This window comes from Ictidomys tridecemlineatus, chromosome X (genome assembly GCF_052094955.1).
Source record: "Ictidomys tridecemlineatus isolate mIctTri1 chromosome X, mIctTri1.hap1, whole genome shotgun sequence".
Lineage (NCBI taxonomy): Eukaryota > Metazoa > Chordata > Mammalia > Rodentia > Sciuridae > Ictidomys > Ictidomys tridecemlineatus.
The window spans coordinates 17,285,358-17,310,208 of record NC_135493.1 but is presented as its reverse complement, the minus strand read 5'-3'; the positions used below and the strand labels follow the sequence as shown (position 1 = coordinate 17,310,208).

Sequence of the window (24,851 nt, the reverse complement as noted above, 5' to 3'; positions counted from 1 at the left end):
TTGGGTTCAATTTAATATATTTTTTTTGAGTCAGAATCTCACTATGTTGACAAGGCTGGTCTTGAACTTCTGGGCTCAAGCGATGGATCTTCCTTTCTCAGCCTCTCAAAGAGCTGGGACTACAGGGATACTCCACTGCACTCAGCTTCAGTTTAAATCTTAACGTCAGAGGAAGAGTTCTAATCAGGGTTGTTCATCATGAGCTTTGGACACAAATCAGCCTCTTCCAGGGGTGTTAGACTGCAATGAAAACAAGAAATCAAAGCCTTACAGGGAAATGTCCACAGATTATCTAGTCAGCCAAAGGATATACTTTTTTTTTGGGAAGTTAAAATTTTAAGTTTAACGAGATATTTCCATTTAAAACAATCAAGATTTTAAATTGTCTAATACCTGGAGTTTAAAAAACTTCTTTAGTTCCTAATTCTTTGAAACATACAGAAAAATCCTAGTTGATCAATTTCCATTCCTATATACTCATCTCTTTTATTTTCTTCTTCTCTACAGATAGGGTCTATATTGCAACAAGCATCTCCTGACCCTACCTCCCACCCACAGAACATCTGGAAACTGTGCTAGTGAAATAGCAATGGTTTTATACAGTGCTATGATTTTTATAGCTAGAAGGAAGCCCCCCTCCACTTCTACTGCCACCACCAGAAATGGGTGGGTGAGTTTCCCCAAAGCTTTGACATCAAAAGGAGAGCAAGCAATGGAATCTGGCAGATCACCCTAGCCAAACATCACCCAGGCAGAAGGGGCCCAACCTGTCTGGTGAGATTCCTTCAAATACACTGTACAATATCAAGGCTTAATTTACCAGAAAAATGGAATTTACCAAGAAATATTTAAGGTAGAGTAACAAAGCTCTTGGGATAAACTTAAACATAACTTTCTAAGCTTAGACAGCATAATAAACTAATTATAGTTTTATTATTATTATTTTATTTCAGAAACTAATTTTTTAATTTTTTGGTACCAGGGATTGAATCCAGGGCAATCAACCACTGAGCCACATCCCCAACCCTTTTATGTTTTATTTTGAGACAGGGTCTTACTAAGTTTTGCTGAACTGGCTTTGAACTTGTAATCCCCCTCCCTCAGCCTCCTGAGCTGCTGGAGTTACAGGTATATGCCATTGCACCTGGCTCCAGAAAGGACATTCTATGGAATCACACATTTGGCCTAGTACTAATTAGACCCATGTCAGGCCCCTTAGACTTGGCACAGTACACACTGATATTGACAACTGTGGCTGGGCTCCCACCACTGCCCAGTCGTCCCTTATACTTTTAAGTATTCCAATCTCTCTCCTCAGGTACCCAAATCTTCCTCCAAACTTGACAATTTGGTTGATGAAAAACTGATAGTATTTAGCTACTGGAGATGTGAAAGCATTTCTTACCAGATGAAATTTTCCCCTGACTACTCCCTAAATTATCATCTCCCACTCTGCTCTATATTTCTTCCCTTTTCACTTTCTCACTCCCACATTTACCTCCCTCCCTGTAGACCTGTGATATCCTATTATAATAGCCACTAGCCATGTGTGGCTGCTTACGTGGGAAAGAATTTAAATTAAACTAAAAATTCAGTTTCTTAATCACACTAGTCACATTTCAAGTTTTCAACAGTCATGTGTGGCTAGTGGCTACTTCATGGGACATCACAAATGGACAACATTACTATCATCACAGAAACTTCTGTTTGAGCACTGCTCAGGGGAGTCCTCTGATTTTTTTCCCCATGTCAGCATCTACTCAATATCAGGCAGACAAATGCATTATCCACAATGACAGTAGCAACACTGACGACTATTTTACAAGGGACCCTCCTCCTTCTCTAGCTGCCAGTTTTTTGAATGCCACAAAACTTTCAGAATGAGTACTACATTCCTTTCTTGGTCCTCTTCAATGTTTTATTTTGAGACAGGGTCTTACTGAGTTCTGCTGAGCTGGCTTTGAACTTGTAATCTTCCTCTCTCAGCCTCCTGAACTGCTGGAGTTACAGGTATATGCCATTGCACCTCCTTAACTTCTATACAGAAATTGTCACCAAAGACTTCTGGGGCATCCTACACCATTTTTTTTCAGTCATCAAACTCCTAAAATTCCTCCTCTGACCTGTTCCACCCACTTCTTGTCCCTGGCATATCACCATTGCTGAAGAAGTGCTGGTTTAGTATGGTAACGTTTCCCTCCTTGATCATTCACTATTCCAGGATCTTTGATCCTATTTTTCCCTTCTGTGCCCAAATCCCAGTCCTCTGCCAGCCCTCCTCTGATGGTTTGACCTTCTCTCTTTTGCCTTTATCTACCTGCTCTATGAAAATGGGTCTCAAAAGAAGACAATTGAGAAGTAATGAAAAGAAAAATAAAAGAAAGAAATTGGTCTCAATCTCATAGCTAAAGCTGCTAATTTCTCACCTACATGACTAGCATTGCTGCAAGAGTACCAACCAAGAAAAAGATGATTCTATTATCAATGCCCCTAGGGACACAAAGAAATCTTTTTCCCCATCCCAGCTAATGCCTATGTTTTGCAACACAGTAGGGGCCATTTAATTCCAGAAGAAGCAATCTGTCCACCCCTAAGAGTCTGTATTGTGAGGGAGAGAGAGATCTGCACGTGAAGAGTTGGGGACTTGGAGAGGTGGTAACAAAGACTACAAAATGAAAGATGGGATGGTGTGGCCAAAGGAACTCTGCATATATAATAATCCTGCCATAACTTTTTATTTTTGCAGGGAGGGGTACCAGAGATTAAATACAGGGGCATTTAACCACTGAGCCACATCCCCAGCACTTTTTAAATATTTTACTTAAAGACAGAGTCTCGCTGCATTGCTAAGTGCCTCTCTGAGTTGCTAAGGCTCCCTTTGAACTCACAATCCTCCTGCCTCAGCCTCTCGATGTGCTGGGATTACAGGCTTGCACCACCAGGCCCAGCGGCTGCCTTAATCTTAAAACAAGTTTTAAAGTCTCAGGATGAAAGCCGGGCATGGTAGCACATGCCTGGAAAGCCCACAGCTCAGGAAGCTAAGGCTGGAGGATCGCAACTTCAAGCAGGCCTCAGCGATTAGTGAGACCTTGTCTTGAAATAAAAAAAAATAAAAAGGACTGGGAATGTGGCTCAGTAGTTAAGCACCCCTGGGTTTAATCCGTAGTATCAAAAACAAACAAACAAAAAATCTCAGGATGACGTAGAAGTTCTTTTTAACTATCATCAATCTATCTATCTATTTAATAGTTGTAGCTAAGACACAATACCTTTATTTATTTTTATGTGGTACTCAGGATTGAACTCACTGCCTCACATGTGCTAGGGAAGTGCTCTATCACTGAGCTACAACTCTAGCACAACATAGAAGTTCTTTTCCTTTTCATCTCTTCTCTTTTTGTTTCAGAATGGGGAGTGGGTTAATAATCCCTGCATTGCTTCTTTATAGAAACCTATGCAATAGATGTAGACCATAATGGAAAACCAGTCACTTTCACAAAGGCAAAATATCATGCAATAGCTGAGCATGGTGGCACACGTCTGTAATCCCAGCAGCTCAGGAGGCTGACGCAGGAGAATGATGAGTCTAAAGTCAGCCTCAGCAAAGGCAAGGAACTAAGCAGCGGAGTGAGACCCCGTCTCTCAATAAAATATAAAATAGGGCTGGGGTTGTGGCTCAGTGATCGAGTGCCCCTGAGTACAATCCCTGGTACCTTAAAAAAAATCATGCAATAAGCCTGCATAAATTACACTTTGGTGTTACATGAAGGAAGGTGACAGAACGACAGTCTCCTTCCCTTCTCAAAGCCTGCACATGAAGTACACTACAGCCTCTAACTACACTACAGTCTAGAACTAACGGGAAGGAAAGTCAGAATTTTTTCTACCTTTTTTTTTTGGGGGGGGTGACTTTCAGCATACACATTGGTCGGCTGATTAGAAAGACAAGAAAGTGGGTAGGTAGAAATATATAGCTTATTCAGCTACATGAAAATTGAAGTCATGCTGACAAGGCAACGTGCAGGAGGTTTGATTCTGTTACAGTTCAAGAACGCCAGGCCCTGACCAATGTTCTTGAAATGTAAATTCAACATTCAAAACCCGTAAGTGACACTAAGAACACTGGAAAAACAGCAGAAATTTACATTAGACAGATGTGGGAAGTCCCAAAACGCTGTGATCTTTTACAGCTACAAGGTCAAGGCAGTTTTTCACAGTGATTTGTACGAAGTTTGCTTATAAAAGAAAAACAAATTTAAGAGGGCATTTGGTTATGTACGGAGATAACCAGCATAGCAAAAATAACTCCCAAAGCGAGAACTACTTACAAGGCAATTTGAATTAAAATAATATAAAAGGCAGATTATTGGGGCTAGCACATCACTTTTTCTACATTTGAAGAAAAACAATTGTAGATAAAAAAAGAAAGAAAAGAGTTTTCTTTAAGAAAGAAAAAGAAGGGGCTGGGGCTATAGCTCAGTGGTAGAGCACTTGCCCCTCACACATGAGGTACTGGGTTCAATCCTCAGCCCTACATATAAATAAATAAATAAAATAAAAATATTTTTTAAAAAGAGAAAGAGACTGGAGTGAAACTGCTAGAAAGAAAGAAAGAAAGGAAGGAAGGAAGGAAGGAAGGAAGGAAGGAAGGAAGGAAGGAAGGAAGGAAGGAAGGAAGGAAGGAAGGAAAAAAAAGAAAATCTTTCTCCACAAAGACACCTTTCCCATACCCTTCTGCCAAACAGATTCTGTTACTGGGTAAACATAAGCTACCAACAATTTATGTACCAATATATATAGCAAATTATAGTTGAGAGGAAGCTTGTGAGCTCATGAAACAGATGGTAGGTTCGTGTGGTGGCCCAGGAAACATCGGTATTTTGATATAATGAGGCATTGCAAGTCTCTGACAGTTTCCTAACATGACGAACATTTTGACTTTTTTGTTGCAAAATTGGAGAAAAAGAGAATCCTGTAGAAAAGAAAGGAGGAGAAGCAAGAAATGGCATAAATTATGCTCTTTTGGAGTTGGATTATCATTTTCCAACTTTGTGCTTAAATGTGATAACAGCAGAAAGTACACCAACCCAGCTCATAATGGAACTCTCAGACTTGCTATCTGGGTTGAGGTGAAATTTAGTGAGTGCAACAATTTTAACATCACTTCTCTAGCACTATAACTCATCGTAGGAAGCCTGGTCAAATAATCAGGGCTGGGAACGAGGGGACATAATCTTGTGTGAACCGTGTAATTAGAGAATTTGTCCATGATTACTTAAGTTTTGTGAAAAGAAATCTCAGACACTTAAGGCTCTTACAGCTCATATTTCTCATCTAATTAGGAACTGGTGTTTGTTTAATAAACGACTGGTTCAAAAAATAAAAATGAAAAATCAACCACTGTTTCACAACTAGACTTCAAGTGTCCCACCACATCCTGGAACAAACTGTTGACTCACACTCAGATCCACACTGACATCTGCAGGTAACTGGAACAGGGCTTCTTATGACTTGATTTCGAGACTCAGAATTCTCAAACCATTCATCTTAGTACTGTGCTAACCCACAAAACTTAAATGCCTCGGATGGCAATGTACTTCTTAAAATAATATTCTGAATATTTATGTGCTTTGCAAAGAAGGAAATATTGCATATTGAGTATATGTTTAATTATGTAGAAAATTCCACAAACATACAGCTGTCTCTGCCTGGTGTAATTATGTTGATTTTTATTTTCACTTTAAAACTGTTTTTTTTATCTTCCATTACTTTTCATATATTCTTCAATAGGCATATATAGTGCCTTTACAATAAGTTATTCAAAGATTGCTACCTAAATTTTGACCCCAAACTTAGTTGTCCCAATTCGTATTTGTACTCAATATTTATCAAAGCCATGGTGGAGGGACTCTATAAAATATTATATAGGCTATTGAAACTCCAAAATATGTGTTGCAGATTCAACATGCTCTAATACATGTGATTTTTCCATGGTGCCTTTCAACTGAGCAAAATTTCAAGGTAATGTTTATTGGATCAATTTATAATTACAGTATTTGGGAAAACAGGATATACTACCCAGAGGTTCCTTTTATAATGATGATCTAGGGAAAGGCATGTTTTTACTTGGCTTATGAAATCAAGTAACTCATGTAACTTCTGATGTCAAAAATCAACATATAAAATCGGCTTACTCTATATGTGGAAAATTAGTTGTAATAGAAAAACATCAGGAATTTCTAGTGGTAAAAAAAAAAAAATTGCTTACAGGCTCCGTAACAATTCCAATCAATACGCACTCATAAACACACAGTCTCCCAATTCACAAGTGTGTCCCATTTCAAACATTTACTGGTATCTACGATGCTTTTCTTAAAGAAACAAAGTTATAAAAGAGTTCCAAGTTAATTCACAAAAGTGAAGCTAAAATACTGTAGGTTTGCAGTGAAATCCTAGGAAGTAGTTTTAGCAATAATAGAAAACAAATGTTGGAATGATTTTAATGATAAATTACTTCTCCATGTTCTTGTTTTGGTGCGTAAGACACATATAGAATAAGATAAGAAAGCAAGACATTTCAAGCAATTTATATACAAACATCTAATTTCATTTAGAAACTTACACCTCAAAATTTTTGATCTAGGTATAAATTTTATGCATACGGGCTTTGCTGAAAGTTTTACTTTAGTTAACAAACAGAAACAAAATTAGGAAAGAAAACTAGGAGAGAGATTGTGGTATGGAAACTGGACAAGAATTAAAAGAGTAGCGAAGGAGGTGGAAGTAAAGAAATCTGAATCTAGACTACTCCTTGCCTCCATGTTATTCATTCATTCATTCATTCATTTATTCAACTCTTAAGTGGCAAGTTGCATTGGTGAATGTAAAGAGACAGTAATTTAATCATTCATCCGCAAATGTTAAAAAGCAGGGGATACTAGCATGAACACAGTAGTCTTGGTTACTCCTCATACATATGATAATGTAATATTGAAGACAGACATTTAACAAATACTATAATTATAAGTAGCATAAGGGCCATAAAAGAGACACCTAGGGAGATTCAGAAGTGCCTAATGGGACAACCTAATTTGACACTGCCCATCCTCCTGAGTGATCCAGATGGTCAAAGTTACTGTGCTTAAAATATATTCACATTTCTTGTTATGTGGAGTGGTTTTTTAAAAATAATTTTTTAGTGGTAGTTGGACACAATACTTTTATTTTATTTATTATTTATAGAGTGGCAGGGATCGAACCTAGTGCCTCATGCATGCTAGGCAAGCGCTTTACCACTGAGCCACAACCCCAGCCCCTATGAGTGATTTTTAGTACTTAATTTAAGTGATTTGTATACTTTTATAAGAAATTAATTGGGCTGGGGTTGTGGCTCAGTGGGAAAGCACTTCTCTAGCATGTGTAAGGCACTGGGTTCAATTCAGCACCACATATAATAAAGGTCCATCAATTACTAAAATTTTTTTTTTTAATATTTATTTTTTAGTTCTCGGCGGACACAACATCTTTGTTGGTATGTGGTGCTGAGGATCGAACCCGGGCCGCACGCATGCCAGGCGAGCGCGCTACCGCTTGAGCCACATCCCCAGCCCTACTAAAATTTTTTTAAATAATAAAATAAATTAATTAATTTAAATTTTCTCCTAGGATTTATATAATTCTCATTTTTACATGCATAACCATTTTAGGATCCATTTCAGGGTATGATGTGAAGTAAGGGACACCAAATAATACAAATAGCTATCCAATTATCCTAATAGCATCCATTAAAAAGCTCATCATTAGGGCTGGGGATGTGGCTCAAGCGGTAACGCTCTTGCCTGGCATGCGCGAGACACTGGGTTTGATCCTCAACACCACATAAAAATAAAATAAAGATATTATGTCCACCTAAAACTAAAAAATAAATATTAAAAAAAGAGCTTCTACTATGTTAAAAAAAAAAAAAAAAGCTCATCATTGGAGGGCTGGGATTGTGGCTCAGCAATAGAGTGCTAGTCTAGCACGTTCGAGGCCCTGGGTTCAATCCTCAGCACCACATAAAAATAAATAAACAAAATAACTACTTCTAAAAAATAAATATTAAAAATAGTTCATCATTGGGCTGGGGTTGTGGCTCAGAGATAGAGCTCTTGCCTAGCGTGTGTGAGGCACTGGGTTAAATCCTCAGCACCACTTAAAATAAAAGTCTTGTGCCCACCTATAACTAAAAAAAATAAATATTTTAAAAAAGTTCACCTTTGCCAGGCACAGTAGCACATGCCTGAAATCCTAGCCACTCAGGAGGCTAAGACAGGAGGATGGCAAGTTCAAAGCCAGTCTCAGCAATGGCAAGGCACTGAGTAACTCAGTGAGATTCTGTCTCTAAATAAATAGAAAACAGGGCTTGGAATGCGGTTCAGTGTTTGACTGTTCCTGAGTTCAATTCTAGTTACCACCCCACCAAAAAGTTCATCTTTGTCAAATGATTTGGGTATACGTTTATTACATATTAACTTTTCATATATACTTGAGACTATTTCTGAACTTTCAGATTTATTCCATTGGTCTGTCTATTCATGCACCAGTACATCATTCAATGTGTTATAGCACAATAAATCAATGTTATAACCTGGTTGAATAATTTTTATAAATTTGAAGTGATAAGGAAAAAGAAGGGGGTCATCTTTCTTAATGGAAAAGTGCTACCTAGTAAATGTGGAAGGAATGACAGAACTAAGAAAATACCACCATCTTAAAAAAAAAAAACAAAAAAACGATTCAGGTAGGGGGTCAAAATGTAAAATGGGTGAAACTTATTGGGCAACAGGACACTTATACAGTAACAATAACTTTCTAACATTACTACGATACTAATTACAAAGAGAGAAAGGATACCCTTACAATAAAAATCTGGAGGATACTACCTTAACTAAGTGATCAAACTTGGCATCACAATTGGGACAAATTAACCTCCTGATGTGATGCAACGGGAATCACCAATGTGGTATTCTTGCCAAAAGTGTTTAACTTGACTCTAATCATGATGAAAACAATGTGACAAATCCAAATTACAGGATATTACACAAGACAACTGGCCCAGACTCTTGAAAATGAATACTTCATGAAAGATGAGAGAAAAAAGTAGGAATCTGTTCTGTATAAAATAAAACTGGACACATGGTAAGTAAATGTACTTGTATGACTTTGATCCCGAATTTTGGCTCCTCAATTAAAAAAAAAAAAGGTATAAAGAAAATTACTGGGACAGCCAGGTGCAATGGCGCATATCTGTAATCCCAGCAATTTGGAAGGCTGAGACAGGAGGATCACAAGTGTGAAGCCAGCCTCAGCAATTAGTGAGACCCTCAGCAGCTTAACGAGACCCTGCCCCGAAATAAAAAATAAAAAGGACAGTGATGTATCCCATGTAACCCAATGGCCTGGGTTCAACTGCAAGTACAAAAAAAATTATTGGGGCAGCCAGGTATGGTGGCTCACACCTGTAATCCCAGTAACCTGGAAGGCTAAAACTGCAGGATTGCAAATTCCAGATCAGCCTGGACAATTCAGAGAGACCCTGTCTAAAAATAAAAAGAACTGGAAATGTAGCTCAATGATAGAGCACCTCTGGGCTCAATACTCTCTACACTCCAAAATTTTTTTTAAAAAAAAGAATATTAATTATTGGGATAATTTGAACAATATGAATATAGGCTGTGAATGTCAATCTTAAATTTATTAGGTATGCTAATGATATTGTGATTATGTAGGCAAACACTTGCTTTTAGGCAGTACAAGCTGAAAAACTGTCTTGATCTGCAATTTAATTTCAAATGGTACATAAAATATGCATACCTACATAGCATGTGATGTATATTGTGATATATATGGAGAATAAATGTGGCAAAATATTAACAAGTATTTAAGCTTGATGAAGCATATATGGGTGCTTATTATATTATTCTTTCAACATTTATATAGGTTTGACATGTTTTTGGGGAGAGGGTTTGAGGGATTGAACTCAGGGGTATTTGACCACTGAGCCACATCCCCAGCCCTATTTTGTATTTTATTTAGAGACAGGGTCTCACTGAGTTGCTTAGCTCCTCACTTTTGCTGAGGCTGGATTTGAACTCGCAATTCTCCTGTCTCAGCCTCCCCGACCACTGGGATTATAGGCATGTGCCACACATCCAGCTTAGATTTGACATGTTTCTAACTAAAAGGATAAAAAATTAAAATTAAATTTGAAAATATCTATCAACATTATAAACACACACCCATTGACCTGATTCTTTTGCTTCTAGAATTTATCTGACATATGTTCAAAGCTACTAATTACAACATTGTTAGACAAAAGCAAAAGCTTGAGAGCAATATAAATTTCCTTCATTAGGAGACTACCAAAATACAATGGAGGGCTAGGGCTATGGCTCAGCGGTAGAGCACTTACTTACCTACCATGTGTGAGGCACTGGGTTTGAATCTCATCACCGCATATAAACAAATAAAGAAAATAAAAGTCCATCAACAACTAAAAAATATTTAAAAAATGAAATGGAGAGGACAGGGTTGTGGCTCAGTGGTAGAGCACTGGCCTAGCATGTGTGAGGCACTCTGGGTTCGATCCCCCACACCAAATGAAAATAAACAAATAAAATAAAGGTATTGTATCCATCTACAACTAAATTTATATATATATATATATGAATGAAAAAGCTGGGTCTGGGGCTGTGGCTCAGCGGTAGAGTGCTCACCTAGCATGTGTGAGGTGCTGAGTCCGATCCTCAGCACCACATAAAAATAAATAAATAAAAATAAAGGTACTGTGTCCAACTACAACTAAAAAATATTTTTTAAAAATATCGAAGAAAGGGCTGGGGATGTGGCTCAAGCGGTAGCGCGCTCGCCTGGCATGCGTGCGGCCCGGGTTCGATCCTCAGCACCACATACCAACAAAGATGTTGTGTCCGCCGAGAACTAAAAAATAAATATTAAAAATTCTCTCTCTCTCTCTCCTCTCTCACTCTCTCTTTAAAAAAAAAATATCGAAGAAATCCTTTGTGAACTATAAAATAATTTCCAAGACCTAGTATTAGGTAAAAAAAAAAATTAAGGTACAGGAAAAAGGAAAAAACCTATTGTATTTGAAAGAGTAAATGGCACTGGTTCTTTCCCTCTTAACCCTCCAAAACTTTGCAAGGTGACTTTGCAGTCCTGGCATCCCTTGAATCTGGGCTAGCTTGTGACTTGCTTTTGGACAACAGAATAGGCCTCCAAAGGCCTTGTGTGTGCTTCTTCCGTTCTTGTGGAACCCTGACATCACAATGAGAACAAGCTCAGCCTAGACCGCTGGAGGCTGAGACCCTATGGAGTAGAGCTGGCTAATCCTGGCTGAAGTCATTCTAGACAAACCAGCCCCAAAATGATTTATCAACTAATCGGCTAAGATCATCAGCTGACCCTGGCCCTCAACAGTAGAACCATCCAGCTTACCCATAGACTCATGAGAAAAAATGCACAACTGCTATTTTAAGTAACTTGTGATTTTGAGGGGAAAAGGTTAGGAAGAGGTTATGCTGTAATGGCTCACACAAATATGCTACCATTCGTGTAAAATTTTAGGAAAGAGAATATATAGACTTTTCACACATGTAAACTTTTCTGTAAGGGTGCACAAGAACTGAAAACAATTGCTTTTGGGGAGAGGAGCCATTGTTGCTGGGGAATAAAGGTGGGGAGGGAGACCTTCTGTATCTCTTGAATTTTGAAGCATGTATTTCCAAAGAATGAATGAATAAAATCTGTTCTTTTCTCAAGTCTTTCCAAAACCCTTGAATCATCTCTTGAAAGGATAGGAAATTTACATGCTACTGGCGAGATTATATATTGGTACAATCTTGGTAGGGTGGAAAGATGGCTTTCAGCAGTGCCTATAAAAATATATAACTGCATATGCAATGCATAGACTATCTCTGTAAGAACTTGCCAGACTCTTATAACACTGTTTGCTTCCAAGGAAGGATCTGATGAGACTGGGAGGGGGTCAAGAATAGGAGGAAAACTAGCCAGGCACAGTGGTGAGTGCCTGTAATCTCAGTGGCTTGGGAGGCTGAGACAGGAGGATCGGGAGTTCCAAGCCACCCTCAGCAAAAGTGAGGCACTAAGCAACTCAGTAAGACCCTGTCTTAAATAAAACACAAAATAGGGCTGGGGATGTGGTTCAGTGGTCGAGTGCCCCTGAGTTCAATGCCCAGTACCAAAAAAAGAAAAAAGGAGGAAAACTAACCTTTCCTTGTATACCCATTTTGCTGTTAGAATTTTTTACACAGTTTTAACTTTCCAAAAGGAAAATAATGAGTAAAATGCATACTCTTTGACCTTGAAATTTATCACTTCTAAGAATCTCTCCCGCAGAAATACTTACAGGGCAAACAAACATATAGGAATATTTATTTGTGTATACTAATAAATAATAAAAAACACAAATGACAATCCATTGAAGATTAAATTATGGAATATTCACAAAGAAAGTATTATCCAGTTGCTAAAAATAAACTCATAAATTATCAACAAGCTTAACCTACAACATTCTAGAACTCTTGAAGAACTCCCTAATGCCCTCTTGCAGTTATTCATTCTCTACTGACACTTATAAACTAAATAAACATATTTAATACTCAGAACATTCCTGAACATTTGAGGGGGAAGGGTTACTGGGGATTGAACTCAAAGTCCCTTTACCACTGAGCTATATCCCCAGATCTTTTTATTTTGAGATAGATCCTTGCTAAGTTGCTGGGGCTGGCCTCAAACTTGTGATCCTCCTGTCACAGCCTCCTGAGTCACTGAGATTACAGGCATACACCACCAAACCCAGCTCCATCCCTGAAGTCTCACTTCCAGTCACTCTCAACAAACTGAATAAACATATTTAACCATCATCCAGGTCTACACAGAACATTCCAGAACTCTTTAAGCGCCCCCTAATGTTCACTTCCAGTCATTTGCCAAGAAAGATTGCAAGTTGGATAAACCTATTTGAACATGTCCCAGGTCTACATAGTACATTCTAGAACTCTTTTTTAAATATATTTTTAGGGCTGGGGATGTGGCTCAAGTGGTAGCGTGCTCGCCTGGCATGCTTGCAGCCCAGGTTCGTTACTCAGCACCACATACAAACAAAGATGTTGTGTCCGCCGATAACTAAAAAATAAATATTAAAAATTCTCACTCTAAAATAAATAAATAAATATATTTTAAATATATTTTTTAATATTGATTTTTTTAGTTTTAGGTGGACACAATATCTTTATTTTATTTTTATGTGGTGCTGAGAATCGAACCCAGTGCCTCGTGCATGCTAGGCAAGTGTGCTACCACTTGAGCCACATCCTCAGCCCATTCTAGAACTCTTTAAGCATATTTTTAAACTTTTTTAATTTTAATGACTTTTCCAAGTCATTCACTCTCTAAGAATGATCACAAATTGAATAAACCCATGTAACCATTACCTACGTCACACAGAACATTTCATATAACATCCAATTTGTGATTAGTTCAAGCTGTATATTTTTTGTATGTATGTTACACTCCAAAAATGTTTATGTCAAGTGAAGTGGGACATACCTGTAACCCCAGTGGTTCAGGAGGCTGAGGCAGGAAGATTGTGAGTTGAAAGCCAGCCTCAGCAACTCAGTGAGGCCCTAAGTAACTTAGCAAGATCCTGTCTCTAAATAAAATATTTTTTAAAAAGCGCTGGAGATGTGGCTCCGTGGTGAAGCTCCCCTGGGTTTAATCCCCGGTACAAAAAAGTTTTAAAATGTGCATGTGCATCTATTATAATTATGTTTCAATATGTACAGAAAAAGATAATAAGTTACACAAATCAAACTATAATATAACACATGAGAAGGTGGTAAGCTGAGCTGTTCCCTTTTTACCTTGAATATATCTATGAGGTTTGAACTTTTTATCATGAGCTTTTTTCCATATTCATAATCTAATTCATTTTCATAATTTAAAAATGAATAAAGAAAAAACTCTTGAAAAAAAGGAAAATAAGTTGAAAACACTATGGAATGTTAATTTTGTCTCTGAGGAGGAAACACACATGGTCAGGATTACAAATCCTAGAATTCTTGACCCTCAACCCATAACCACAGTTCCTCCTCCAACCCTGACCCCACAGGTTCTGGAGGGAGATAAGTGCCTACAGTACAGATTCCCACAAATAAACACCTCACTGAGCTTTCACTCCAAATTTCAGTGTAGTAACTAGGGGAGCTGGATACAAATTCCTTTTGTGCTGAAGCCTCAGAGACACGACTAGAAGCTTCTTTCTCTAAGGGATATGTTCTGACCTTAGCTCTCCTTTCATCAGAGATATAAGTAAGCAAACCAGGCCTGACAGACTCCTTAGGCCCCTTTTCCTTGAGCCCCACCCAAGTTTCCTCTTGTCTTTGAAAACAAGAGCGGGTGTCTTTTGAGAAGGTAAAGATACCTCTCTTATCACACTGCATAGATGGAAAGAGCAGAATCTCAAAAGAGAGAGACTCTAAAGAGGAGCCCCAAAAGAGCATTCCACATAGACTCAACAGCTTTTAATTTCTTCACAACAGTTCCATACACCAGTGTGCCTCCAGTATTTCCCTCAATCCAAGTTCGTACATGTATTTCACTTCTAAGATTTTGGCCATATCTGCCACTCACTGTTCATTTAAGATGCTTCAACTTTTTCTTTGCTATGTCTGTTTTTTAAATATATGTATTTAAAAGAGTTATCTGCTCAATTTATTTTAATAGATAACTTCATATCACTATCATAAATGGAAAGCTAATATCACGTGCCCCAGATAGAAGGTAAGTATTAGGTATATAATAATAAATATTACCTAGGGGTGGAACTCCTTGACGAAGACTCCTCATGCAAGTTTTCCTCAGGAATGTCTGGAAGACGCGGCTTGATGCTCCTCCTAGAGGTTAGAGTGTGTGGTTAATACTTCCCGGGAGATTTTCTTTCAGCTTCTCCTATAGGTTAACATTCCCTTGTGATTTTCTTTCAGCTCCTTTTATAGGTTCGAGTGACACTCTTTCAACTCCCATTATAGGTTGGAGGGATTTTCTTTCAGCTCCCCCTATGGGTTAGAGTGTGGGTTATTCTTTAACAAAATTTTATTGAGTAACTATTCCATTTCAGATACAGCACTAGCCACTGAAAGTGCAAGAAAAAAAAAAAAACAGGAATTTGTACTGTAATGGAAAAAGTATTGGGAAAAAAGGTGAAGGAGGTTAGAAGATGTTGGACATAGACTACATACGCTAATGACATAAATATCCTAAACCCCTTTTTATTCAAGCCACTGCAATTCAATTCACCCACTAGAAATATACTGAGTCTCTCAGGGACCTAATCATCAGATCCATTGAGAAATTTTCAATTTACATCTAACTGAACTGGTAGACCACTCCCTCCTTAGCTTCACTTCATCTAGTGATATTCTGTAGATTTTCCTCCCACCGCTCTTGCTGCCATTTGTTCTTCAACCTGACTCCTAAATGTTTATGCTTATTAGAATTTCCACCCCCCTCACTTACTCCCTGCTTAAGTCTACACCCAGGGCTTCTACCCACTTAAGTTAGACTTCCAATCCTCAAAGACCACAGGGCCTCTGTTTCCCTTTCCAGCCTCATTTCCCCTATTACCAAATTACTGGAATTTCTTTAATAGTGCCTTGGTCTCTTCTTGCCTGTATCGTATTTCCCTCTACCTGATTCCAACATCCACTCAACTATGTTCTTCACAATTCAGCTTCAGTGGTCCCTCTTCTGGGAAACATTCCAGTATCCCAGCCCATGTTCTCACTCTGTACTCCCAATATGGTCTCATCAGAGCCTCGAATGGTCAGTGTAATTCCATTTATTCCACCATTCTGGTCTCCCTGAAGGCATGAACTTACTCTGCATTTACACTTCCCAGCACAGAGCTCAATAAATATTCATTAAATTAATGCATATAAGAAATTCTTGAGCTGTAATCAAACAGAGGAAAAGGAGCTTAGAGGTAGAGGTTGAAATGTGTGTGAAGCAAGAATATTTAAAATGAGTAATTTAGACCTTCTCCCTTTTTCCCTTCCTTCCTTAGAGGCAGCCAGGGCAGTAGGGCAACAGGGTCAGATCCAAGGAGATGGTTGGGCCAAGGAAGCAGTCTGAGTGGTGGCTGGCCAGGTAGGAAACTGGTGACATATAGAATTGAGGAGGAATTACATTGAGGATAAAAGGAACCAGGTTTCTCACTATCAGTAAATGGAATTACAAAATACGTAATTGTACAGTGCAGAAACATGGTAGACACCTCCTTAACCAAAGGATCAAGGTGAACAGCTACTAATGGGACAAAGTAACACCATGTACATCCTAAAATGATACATTGAGAACACTGCATCACTTCCATGGTATTTCTTTCTAAAATGCAAAACCTAAATTTAATCATGAGGAAACAACAGTCAAACCCAAACCAAGGAATATTTTACAAAATAACTGACCAGCACTTTTCAAAAATTTGAAGTTGATAAAAGACAGGGAAAGACTGAGGGACTTCCAGATTGAGGGATACTAAAGACACATAATGACCAAGTGTAACAGAAGTCTATATTAAATCCTGGCCAAGAAAAAAAATCGTTTATTCTTTTCCTTCTGCTAAAAAAAGGATTATTGGGAACAGGCAAAATTGGAATGGGTCTGCAGATTTGATGACAATTTTGCATCAACATTAAGTTCCTGATTTTGATAGTTCTAATACGGTTTATGCAGAATGTCGTTGTCTTTAGGAAATTTACACGGAAGCATTTATGAGTAATGATGTCTCATGTTTGCAATTTATTCTTGGATGGTATACACAGACACACACACACACACACAAAATGATAAAGCAAATGTGGTTGAATGTTAACAACGGGGGCAGCTGGGAGAAGGATATATGGAATTTCTTTGGGCTATCGTAAGATTTTTACAAATATGAAATTATTTCAAAATGTAAAGTCTTTTAAAATAAAGTAATCCATTGACTTTTTAAAAACTGAAAATAAAATCAAGGGTTTATGACCCAAGTCAGGGATGAAAGGCTTTATTTTTGCCTATTTACATATCTCCCTGTCTTGTTCAAAAAATAATTTAGAGACTTATAAATATATAAAAAACAAAAAGAGAAATTGAAAACAAGTAAAAAATATGTGTGACCCAGGCAAGAACCTTCTAAATTGTCAAATTCTTCAAAACACTCTTGAATTTTTGACAGATTATGTGTGGAGGTTTTTCTTTGTTTGGGAAAACAGCCCCAACTTCAATATAGCTATCATTTCTTTGTGTTCTTGATACCTTTTAACACAAAACTTGACTTGACATTAGATACAGAGAATGGACTTTTGGAATATGGAGCAGAAAACAATTATCAAGAAGAATAAAAGAGATAGACTTTTAAAACACTATATTTTATGCATGTACACACTTTATTAAATTTGCATTCTAAGATATATGCAAGGCCAGCATTTCACAAAACTTTCTATTATTATTCTATTATTCCAAAAGCAGTTGTCATGAAACAGTGATTATAAGTCAAACAGTATCTGTAGGATTATCTTATGACTTCTTGTACTTGTTTTCAAATAGAAGCTTGAAATATATGATATAGTACTAGAATAGGAAGAGGGAATTTTACTTTATAACAATAATCACTTCTCAAATATTAGACTTTATATAAAAATAAAGGGGTACTGTCAAGAAAGCTCATCTGTGGGCTAGCATATGTCTTTTATTGATTTCAAAACAATCCCTGCATAAACCTAACGTTTCAGTCCATTTAAAGAATAAAAACTGAAAATGAACCTTAGTTTAAACAATAAAGTGAATCATCTTGCCTCTCAGTTCTCATACCACTGGAATAATTTCAATTTCCTGCTCTAGCCCACCACTGGATTTCAAAAAATATATTTAAATATCATCATATTTCAAAGGTTCTCTCCTAACATTCCTACATTTGAACCCAAGAGTGTCCCTTTAAGGCAAAGAAGACAGTAGAGTGAAGGTGGACAAATCTCCTGAAAGACAAAACCATTATCATTATAGGAGCAAAAACATCTTAACATGGTTCTTTTACAAACAGAATAGATATACCGAGTACCATCAAAGAGATTGTCTTTAAGATGGCACACAAGGGGACAGTGGCATTAGTTTCGAAGGGTTTTTGGCCTTTGCATAGGCGAAAGCAACACAGGAACAAAAGCTCTTAGTGGCTGTGATGGCAGTGATTACAATTTAAAATAAAGGACACATCTAATTCTTTAATAGAACTACTGCAAGCTAAGTGAAATTCTCTAATAATTGGAAGAGAACAGGTTTCCCTTCAATAGCAATCTGCTATTGCTAGTCTAGGGGTGCCTTCAAAGCACACCATCTTCCTTAAAAATCCAAGGATCTTTGCCTTCAAAAGACACAAGTGCAGTAGTTTTTGTTTCTTACATTCATTTAAAAAATGGAATATCATGATCCTAGCAGGCAATGTGCATATTAGACAGAGACAATCCAACCACAATGTCTGAAGATGAAAAGAACACGACATTTTACATGGTATAATTCATAAATAACATAACAAGAGAGTACACTCAGATTTCCTAAATAGCTCAGCCACACATTTCCTTTTGTAAAAATTAAATAACACGGTACCTCGTACTTACTAGTAGGTACAGTTTTTACAGCTCAAACAGCTTCTTAAAAGCAGAATGCAAGATAACATTGACTTTTTCAGCTCCTAAAAGCTTTCTCATAGAGATTTAACTGCCTTTACGATAAGGCAGTATGTACACAAACTGGATTCCGACTCTGGCAACAACACAATAGCCAAAACACCAGTCACCACATGACAAAACAAACAAATCCAATGACACAAAGAAATCAGAAAAAAGCAGCAACTGAAATAGTATGTGGCTATCACACACATAAAGCCTCCTTTTTCCACACTACCTTAGGATATACATCCCTTACAGCATGACAATGTACCCCAAGGCACCTAAGGCCTCATAATACCACCGGAGACACTGACAGCTCCAAGGACCACTTGCTTTGTATGCAAATACATTATTCATTCATTTGTAGATGCTCCACACATCTGGTCAAGGCAGGAATTTCTTCTCCTTGATAACACCACCTAGAAATATCAATAATATTTTATATATTCCTTAGGATAACAGGTTTGGGAGGAGAATTATCAACTGTGGCAGCAAAGTCATAAGAACCTGGGGTGACTAACATAGGCATCCTGAAGTTCATTTACATTCTCAGCACTAAAATTGATCCTCTCATCATACACTCCACTAGCAAAGAAGCAACAAGGATAGTGATGGAAGCGACTAGGCATTTCTTCCCCTCTGTGAGAAATGGCAAGTAAGCAGCAGCTCAAACAGGAAAAGAAAACAAAATAATGCACTTTAAGCTAATGCAGAAAACTAAAAATTTAATCTGTTCAAAAGCAATTGGCATATTGCTGGGAAATAAAGGGATTGGAAACCATGTAGTTGACAAAGAACAACAACAGAAAAATCTCTCAAGCAAGAGAATTTCTGATCAACTTGATCACATCACTGCTAGGGAAAAGAACCATGATAGCAAGTCCATATCAGTGCCTCCCTTAAGCATATAGACTTGAAAGAAGGTGCTCTTTGAGGCACTTAAGAAAAGCAAAGCTTCTAAGAGATCAAAAATCGGTATTTTAAGATTTAGTCATTAAATGCAAAATGAGATTGACAAAAACAGACATGATAGTAAGTAATTAAACTTTAGAGGGGAGAGATACCCCCCAAATAACAGCATCAGAATGACTGACATCTGTCAAACTTCAATCCTCATTATGGATCAAAGTTCTCTGTGTTCCTCACTGAATATTTCATGTGGGAACCGGCAGTTAAAAAGCACTGAGTCAGAAATCGTTAAGTCACTTGGCTGAGAGATCATCCATCAAGATGAACGAGGAGCATGAATTGGAGCATGCTACTGGAGACTGTGCAGGAACGCTGCCTGTAGTCAGTGAGTCTGAGGATAAGCCACTGCTTCTACTACTGCCATCCAAAATATCTGAACTGAGGACAAAGCAAAAAGAATTATAAGCAAATGCAGCTATCAGGGTAAACATACATGCAACCACACGGTTTCAAAGACTCACGCATCAATGGAGCATTTGTAAATAATAAAAAGCATAAAAGCAACAGCAATGAACTAACCTGTGAAATTATATTCACATAAACCCTGAAAGACAAACTTTCAAGGTTCTGTATCATTTGTGAATTCCCCCACCCACAACAGGCAGCAGGCTGTCCCAACACAGGGTAAGCATTCATAAGCATTTCTCTTGCATGCCATGGTTTTTGCAAGAGGGTTCCCTGACCTTCTGCTCAAGAGGTTAAACATCTTCATATTTGGGCTGGCTATATAGCTCAGTTGGAAGAGTGCTTGACTCACATGCATGAAGCCCTGGGTTCAACCCCCAGCACTACAGGTTAAAAAAAAATGTGTGTGTGTGTGTGTGTGTGTGTGTGTGTATACTTATATTTATCTTTTTACCTTCCCATCAGCCCAGACTCAGAGAGGTGCCACTTCTTGGGCTGGCTAAAGTGTGCCATCAGGCACATTGCTTTCCAGCTCCTCTACTCTAAAACAAACTCTTTCAACCACGTTAGAGCTGACCACTTGCCTACTACTAGAGTGTATGTTTTCTTAGCTGGATACAGTGGCTGAGGCAGGAGTATCACCAATTCAAAGCCAGCCTCAGCAACTCAGTGAGACCCTGTCTCTTAATAAAATATAAAAAAGGGCTAGGGATGTGGCTTAGTGGTTAAGCACCCCTGGGTTCAATCCCTGGTACCAGAAAAAAGAAAAAAGAAAGAAAATAGTGATTTTCCCCTCCAATTTTATGCCTTTGATATTCTTCTGATTTTATGAATTCCTTATGCCATTTCCTTTTTTCTTGCTTCCAAACCTCAAAGGTCTCCCTATCCTCTCCAAAAGGTTCTTTTCTTTGATCTCTCAGGTACTCTCCAGTTAAGCTTTTAAAATGAATGCTCCCTATCCATGGTCCCAATATCCTTATGACCACTGCCACTTTAATGTGAACAACTGGCCTCTGTGCCTGTGTTTCCACTGAAACTGATCTGAACATTAAGCATCTCTTTAACTCAGGCCAGGAATACCTGCCCCATCTAGCCAGGCGCCCACTGTTCCCAACAATCAAGCCAGACTGCCTTATGGATCTGGCTTCATACTTTAGAAGGGATTTGAAAATTCTTGCAATTTGGCATCAAGCTGCCTTTCTGACTTTGACTCCCATCAATCTAATATATAAGCTCCATGTTCTATATTTGCCTGAATTCACTCATTTGCTTAGTATAACATTTACTGAGTGCCTGCCAAATGTAGGAAGTAAGCTAGATACTAGGACAAAGGCATGAAAGAGACATGTTCCCTGTCCTCACTGAATTTAGGAGAGAAACATTTAAGTAATCATGCTAATAAATATAATTATCATTTGTCATAAAGCTACTCAAAGCAAGATACAAAGGCCTATGAGTGCTCAACATATGGATAACCTAATCTAACCCGGAAGAACTGGGAAAGGCTGCCCAGAGGTGATATTTGCAGTATAATCTGAAAGACGAACAGGAATAAACTAAGCAAGGTTTGTGAAGAAGCAAGGGTAGTTCTAGGAATCAAAAGCAGTCTAATGTGGTTGTAGTATGGGGAATAAAGAGAACACATTAATAGACAAAGCTGGAGAGGTTAGGCAGCTTAAGAATTTACATAGCTGGTCACAGCAGCACAAGCTCGGGAGGCTATGGCAGGATGATCACAAGTTCAAAGCCAGTCTCAGAAACTTAGCAAGGCTCTAAGCAACTTAGAGAGACTCTGTCTCAAAGTAAAAATTAAAAAGGGCTGGTGGAGGGAGAATTGGGGATGTACCTCATTTGGTAGAGTGCTTGTCTTGCATGCACAAGTCCCTGGGTTCAATCCCCAGAACCACCAATAAGTTGCGGGGCAGGGGGACCTGGGGATATGGCTCATAAATTAAGCGCCCTGGATTCAATATCCTCAGTTCCAAAAAACAGAATTTACACAGTCATATTTTTTATTTTTTGAAAGGGAAAAAAGTATATTATTGTAGAATGAGTTATGAATCAGGAAATATGGGTTCTAATTTGAAGTTTGGCCGCTAGCTCATTTGTGAGAACCTATCTGACCTAAGAGGCACTGAGTCTAAATGTTATGAGTCTTTTAATATTATTTTTATGAATTTCCAAGTTAAAGCTATGCTGCATTTGGAAGTCTCTGGGCCATATATTACACTCAATGAAATGTAATCTACCCCTGTCCCCCACTTCTCACTATTCTGTTTTTAAAATGTCATTTCTTACTGTGCACTATGGTACATTCCTATAATTCCACTAACTCTAAGGCCGAGACAGGAGGATTCCAAGTTTGAGATGAGCCTAAGCAATTAGTGACACTCTAGTCTTAAAAAAAAATAACACACTTGGATGTGGCTCAGTGGTAAAGCACTCCTATGTTCAATCCCCCTTCCCCTTTTTTTTTTCCTTGTCAGTGCTCGGGGTGGAACCCTGGTCCTGGAGCATGCTAAGCAAGTGCTCTACTAGTAAGCTACACCTCCAGCCCCCAAATATCATTTCCTTTTCTTGCCTATGGAGTGATTTTAGGTGGAGACAGACTACAAATAGGCTTTGGAGAAGTAAAAATAAAAATGGAAACAGTATACTCCACACTACTCCTACACTATGCTCACTGCTGTCAAATGCCTCATTAATAATTCCACTTTTAAGTAAGAAGTTCGGAAAATTTAGCTGGCCCTGATATTTGTTCAACCAAATGGCAAAATAGGTCTAAAATATGAATTATTCAAACTACTGAAAGAAAGTGGCACAGATACTCCAGGACATTGGAAAATCAAAAAGACCTTTCTATTTTCCTTTGGAACATATGTAATTTTTCCTCCTGCAGCTTTTTGCCTAGACTAATATTAAAATGAATTTACTTTCTTAAAGCACATATTGGCTGGACAGCCGAAGGACACGCTCTATGCTAGTTGGCAGGAAGAAAACAGGCTTAGATTAAAATTTGGCCACCATGCACATAATCTGAATATAAATAAAGAATTCCTTATTCCAACCACAAGACTTATGGTGAGCCCTGGGATAAAAGATTCCATTTGTACTAGAACTTGCTTGCTTAGGTGAATCCACTATTAATTTAGAAATGTATAATAATATGACACAGGCAGTGGAATTTTTCTTCTAACACTGTTGATTACCTTAAGAGAAATAAACACATGGAGAAGTTACCAGGAATTTTTTTTAAAAAAGCTCAACTTTTTATTTCAGGATTTCTTCTCTATTATTACATAAAAATGTATGTAATCTGGTTCATTAAGAGAAAAACGGCACACTTACATTTTAGTTTCCACTGCAATTTAGATTCAGAAGTTGGTGAAGTTTTAGCTAGGTACTTTTGCTAAACATATAATCTAATTTCTGTCCTAATAAATCTGGCATGACTATACATAGTCATGGAAGCAGAAATGATACAGGTCACAAATCACCAACTGTTATATCCGTGTAAAGCAAAACTTATACAACTTTTGTATCCACAGAGAGATCACCGTACAAAAGTAATTTTCACAGCGATCATTATTAAAGCTTATATCAGAGCTTCTAAAAACAACATAGTCTGGTCTAATTTGAGTTTCTCTTCTTTTTTCACTTAAGCTCTGATAAAGGTGCTAATGAGCTTTACTTCCACTAATGGCCAAAGACCATACAATGATAGAAAAGCAAAGGACCTATACAATTTATTTTGTATAGAGGAATACCTGAATCAAAAGTGAACTAATTCACTGCAGCCACTGAATATACATTATCGAGACAATATTGGAACCACACAACTGAGAGTACCAAGACTGTGAAAGAAGTACCCTGTCTAAAAACTACGGGTGAAAGTATAAGCGAATCTTAAAATAGTCAAAGGAGAAAACAATAACAAAACTAGGATATCCAATGTGGCTCATGTTATCTCCCCAACCGGGCAAGGCACAGAGACTCATCCAGTCAATAAATTAGCTTCTGAGCCAGGTGTGGTGGCCCTCACCAGTAATCTCAGCGGCTCAGGAGGCTGAGGCAAGAGGATCACTAGTTCCAAAAGCCAGCCTCAGCAAAAGTGAGGCATTAATAAGCAACTCAGTGAGACCCTATCTCTAAAATCTGGGCATGTGGCTCAGTGGTAGAGTCCCTCTGAATTCAATCCCTAGTACCAAAAAAAAAAAAAAAAAAAAAAAAAAAAGCTAGGTTCTATCAAGATTAATGACAGGCAGGTAAATGCAATAGCAATCAGTCACAGTCCTATCTAGCCTAGTGAGACTTTGGTATAAGGAAGGACTACATACAGAGCATCCCCAACCCCATGGTATGAACTGAACTACTGAACTGATACATACAGATCTCAGGCTCTATAATCTTGCCTTAGCAGGACCCAGTATTATCTTTCCAAATAGGATTACATATTTAAATATGACCATTTTCTTTTACCTTGGGGACAGGAATTTAAAAGTATCTATACACATGTCTGAGTATTTCATATAAACATCTCTAAAGTCTATGTATACATTCTAAATATTAATCATATAAATTAATTTTATAAAATATATGATTAATATTTATTTTTGTCATATTTCTTTTTGTCAAAAAATATTTATTTTTTTACATGACATATATAACACTAAAAATTATGTTAGAACCACTGAG

General features: G+C 37.8%; 1 protein-coding gene across 21 annotated transcripts in view; it reads right to left on the bottom strand.

Moving 5' to 3' along the window:
* Pabir2 (PABIR family member 2) overlaps nucleotides 1–24,851 on the bottom strand; it is a 43,738-nt gene continuing 18,887 nt past the window's right edge. For 8 of the 21 annotated variants that reach the window (XM_078034251.1, XM_078034252.1, XM_078034253.1 and 5 more), the window contains 3 exons: nucleotides 16,117–16,235; nucleotides 14,895–14,975; nucleotides 1–240 (listed from right to left, as the gene is read on the bottom strand). In XM_078034251.1, coding sequence (XP_077890377.1) covers nucleotides 236–240; nucleotides 14,895–14,975; nucleotides 16,117–16,235 — 205 coding nt within the window. In that variant the 3' untranslated portion in view covers nucleotides 1–235. Of the gene's footprint in view, nucleotides 241–14,894; nucleotides 14,976–16,116; nucleotides 16,236–17,488; nucleotides 20,130–24,851 lie in introns of those variants that run through there. The other 13 variants (XM_040285774.2, XM_005337673.5, XM_005337675.5 and 10 more) reach the window with 3 other exon arrangements.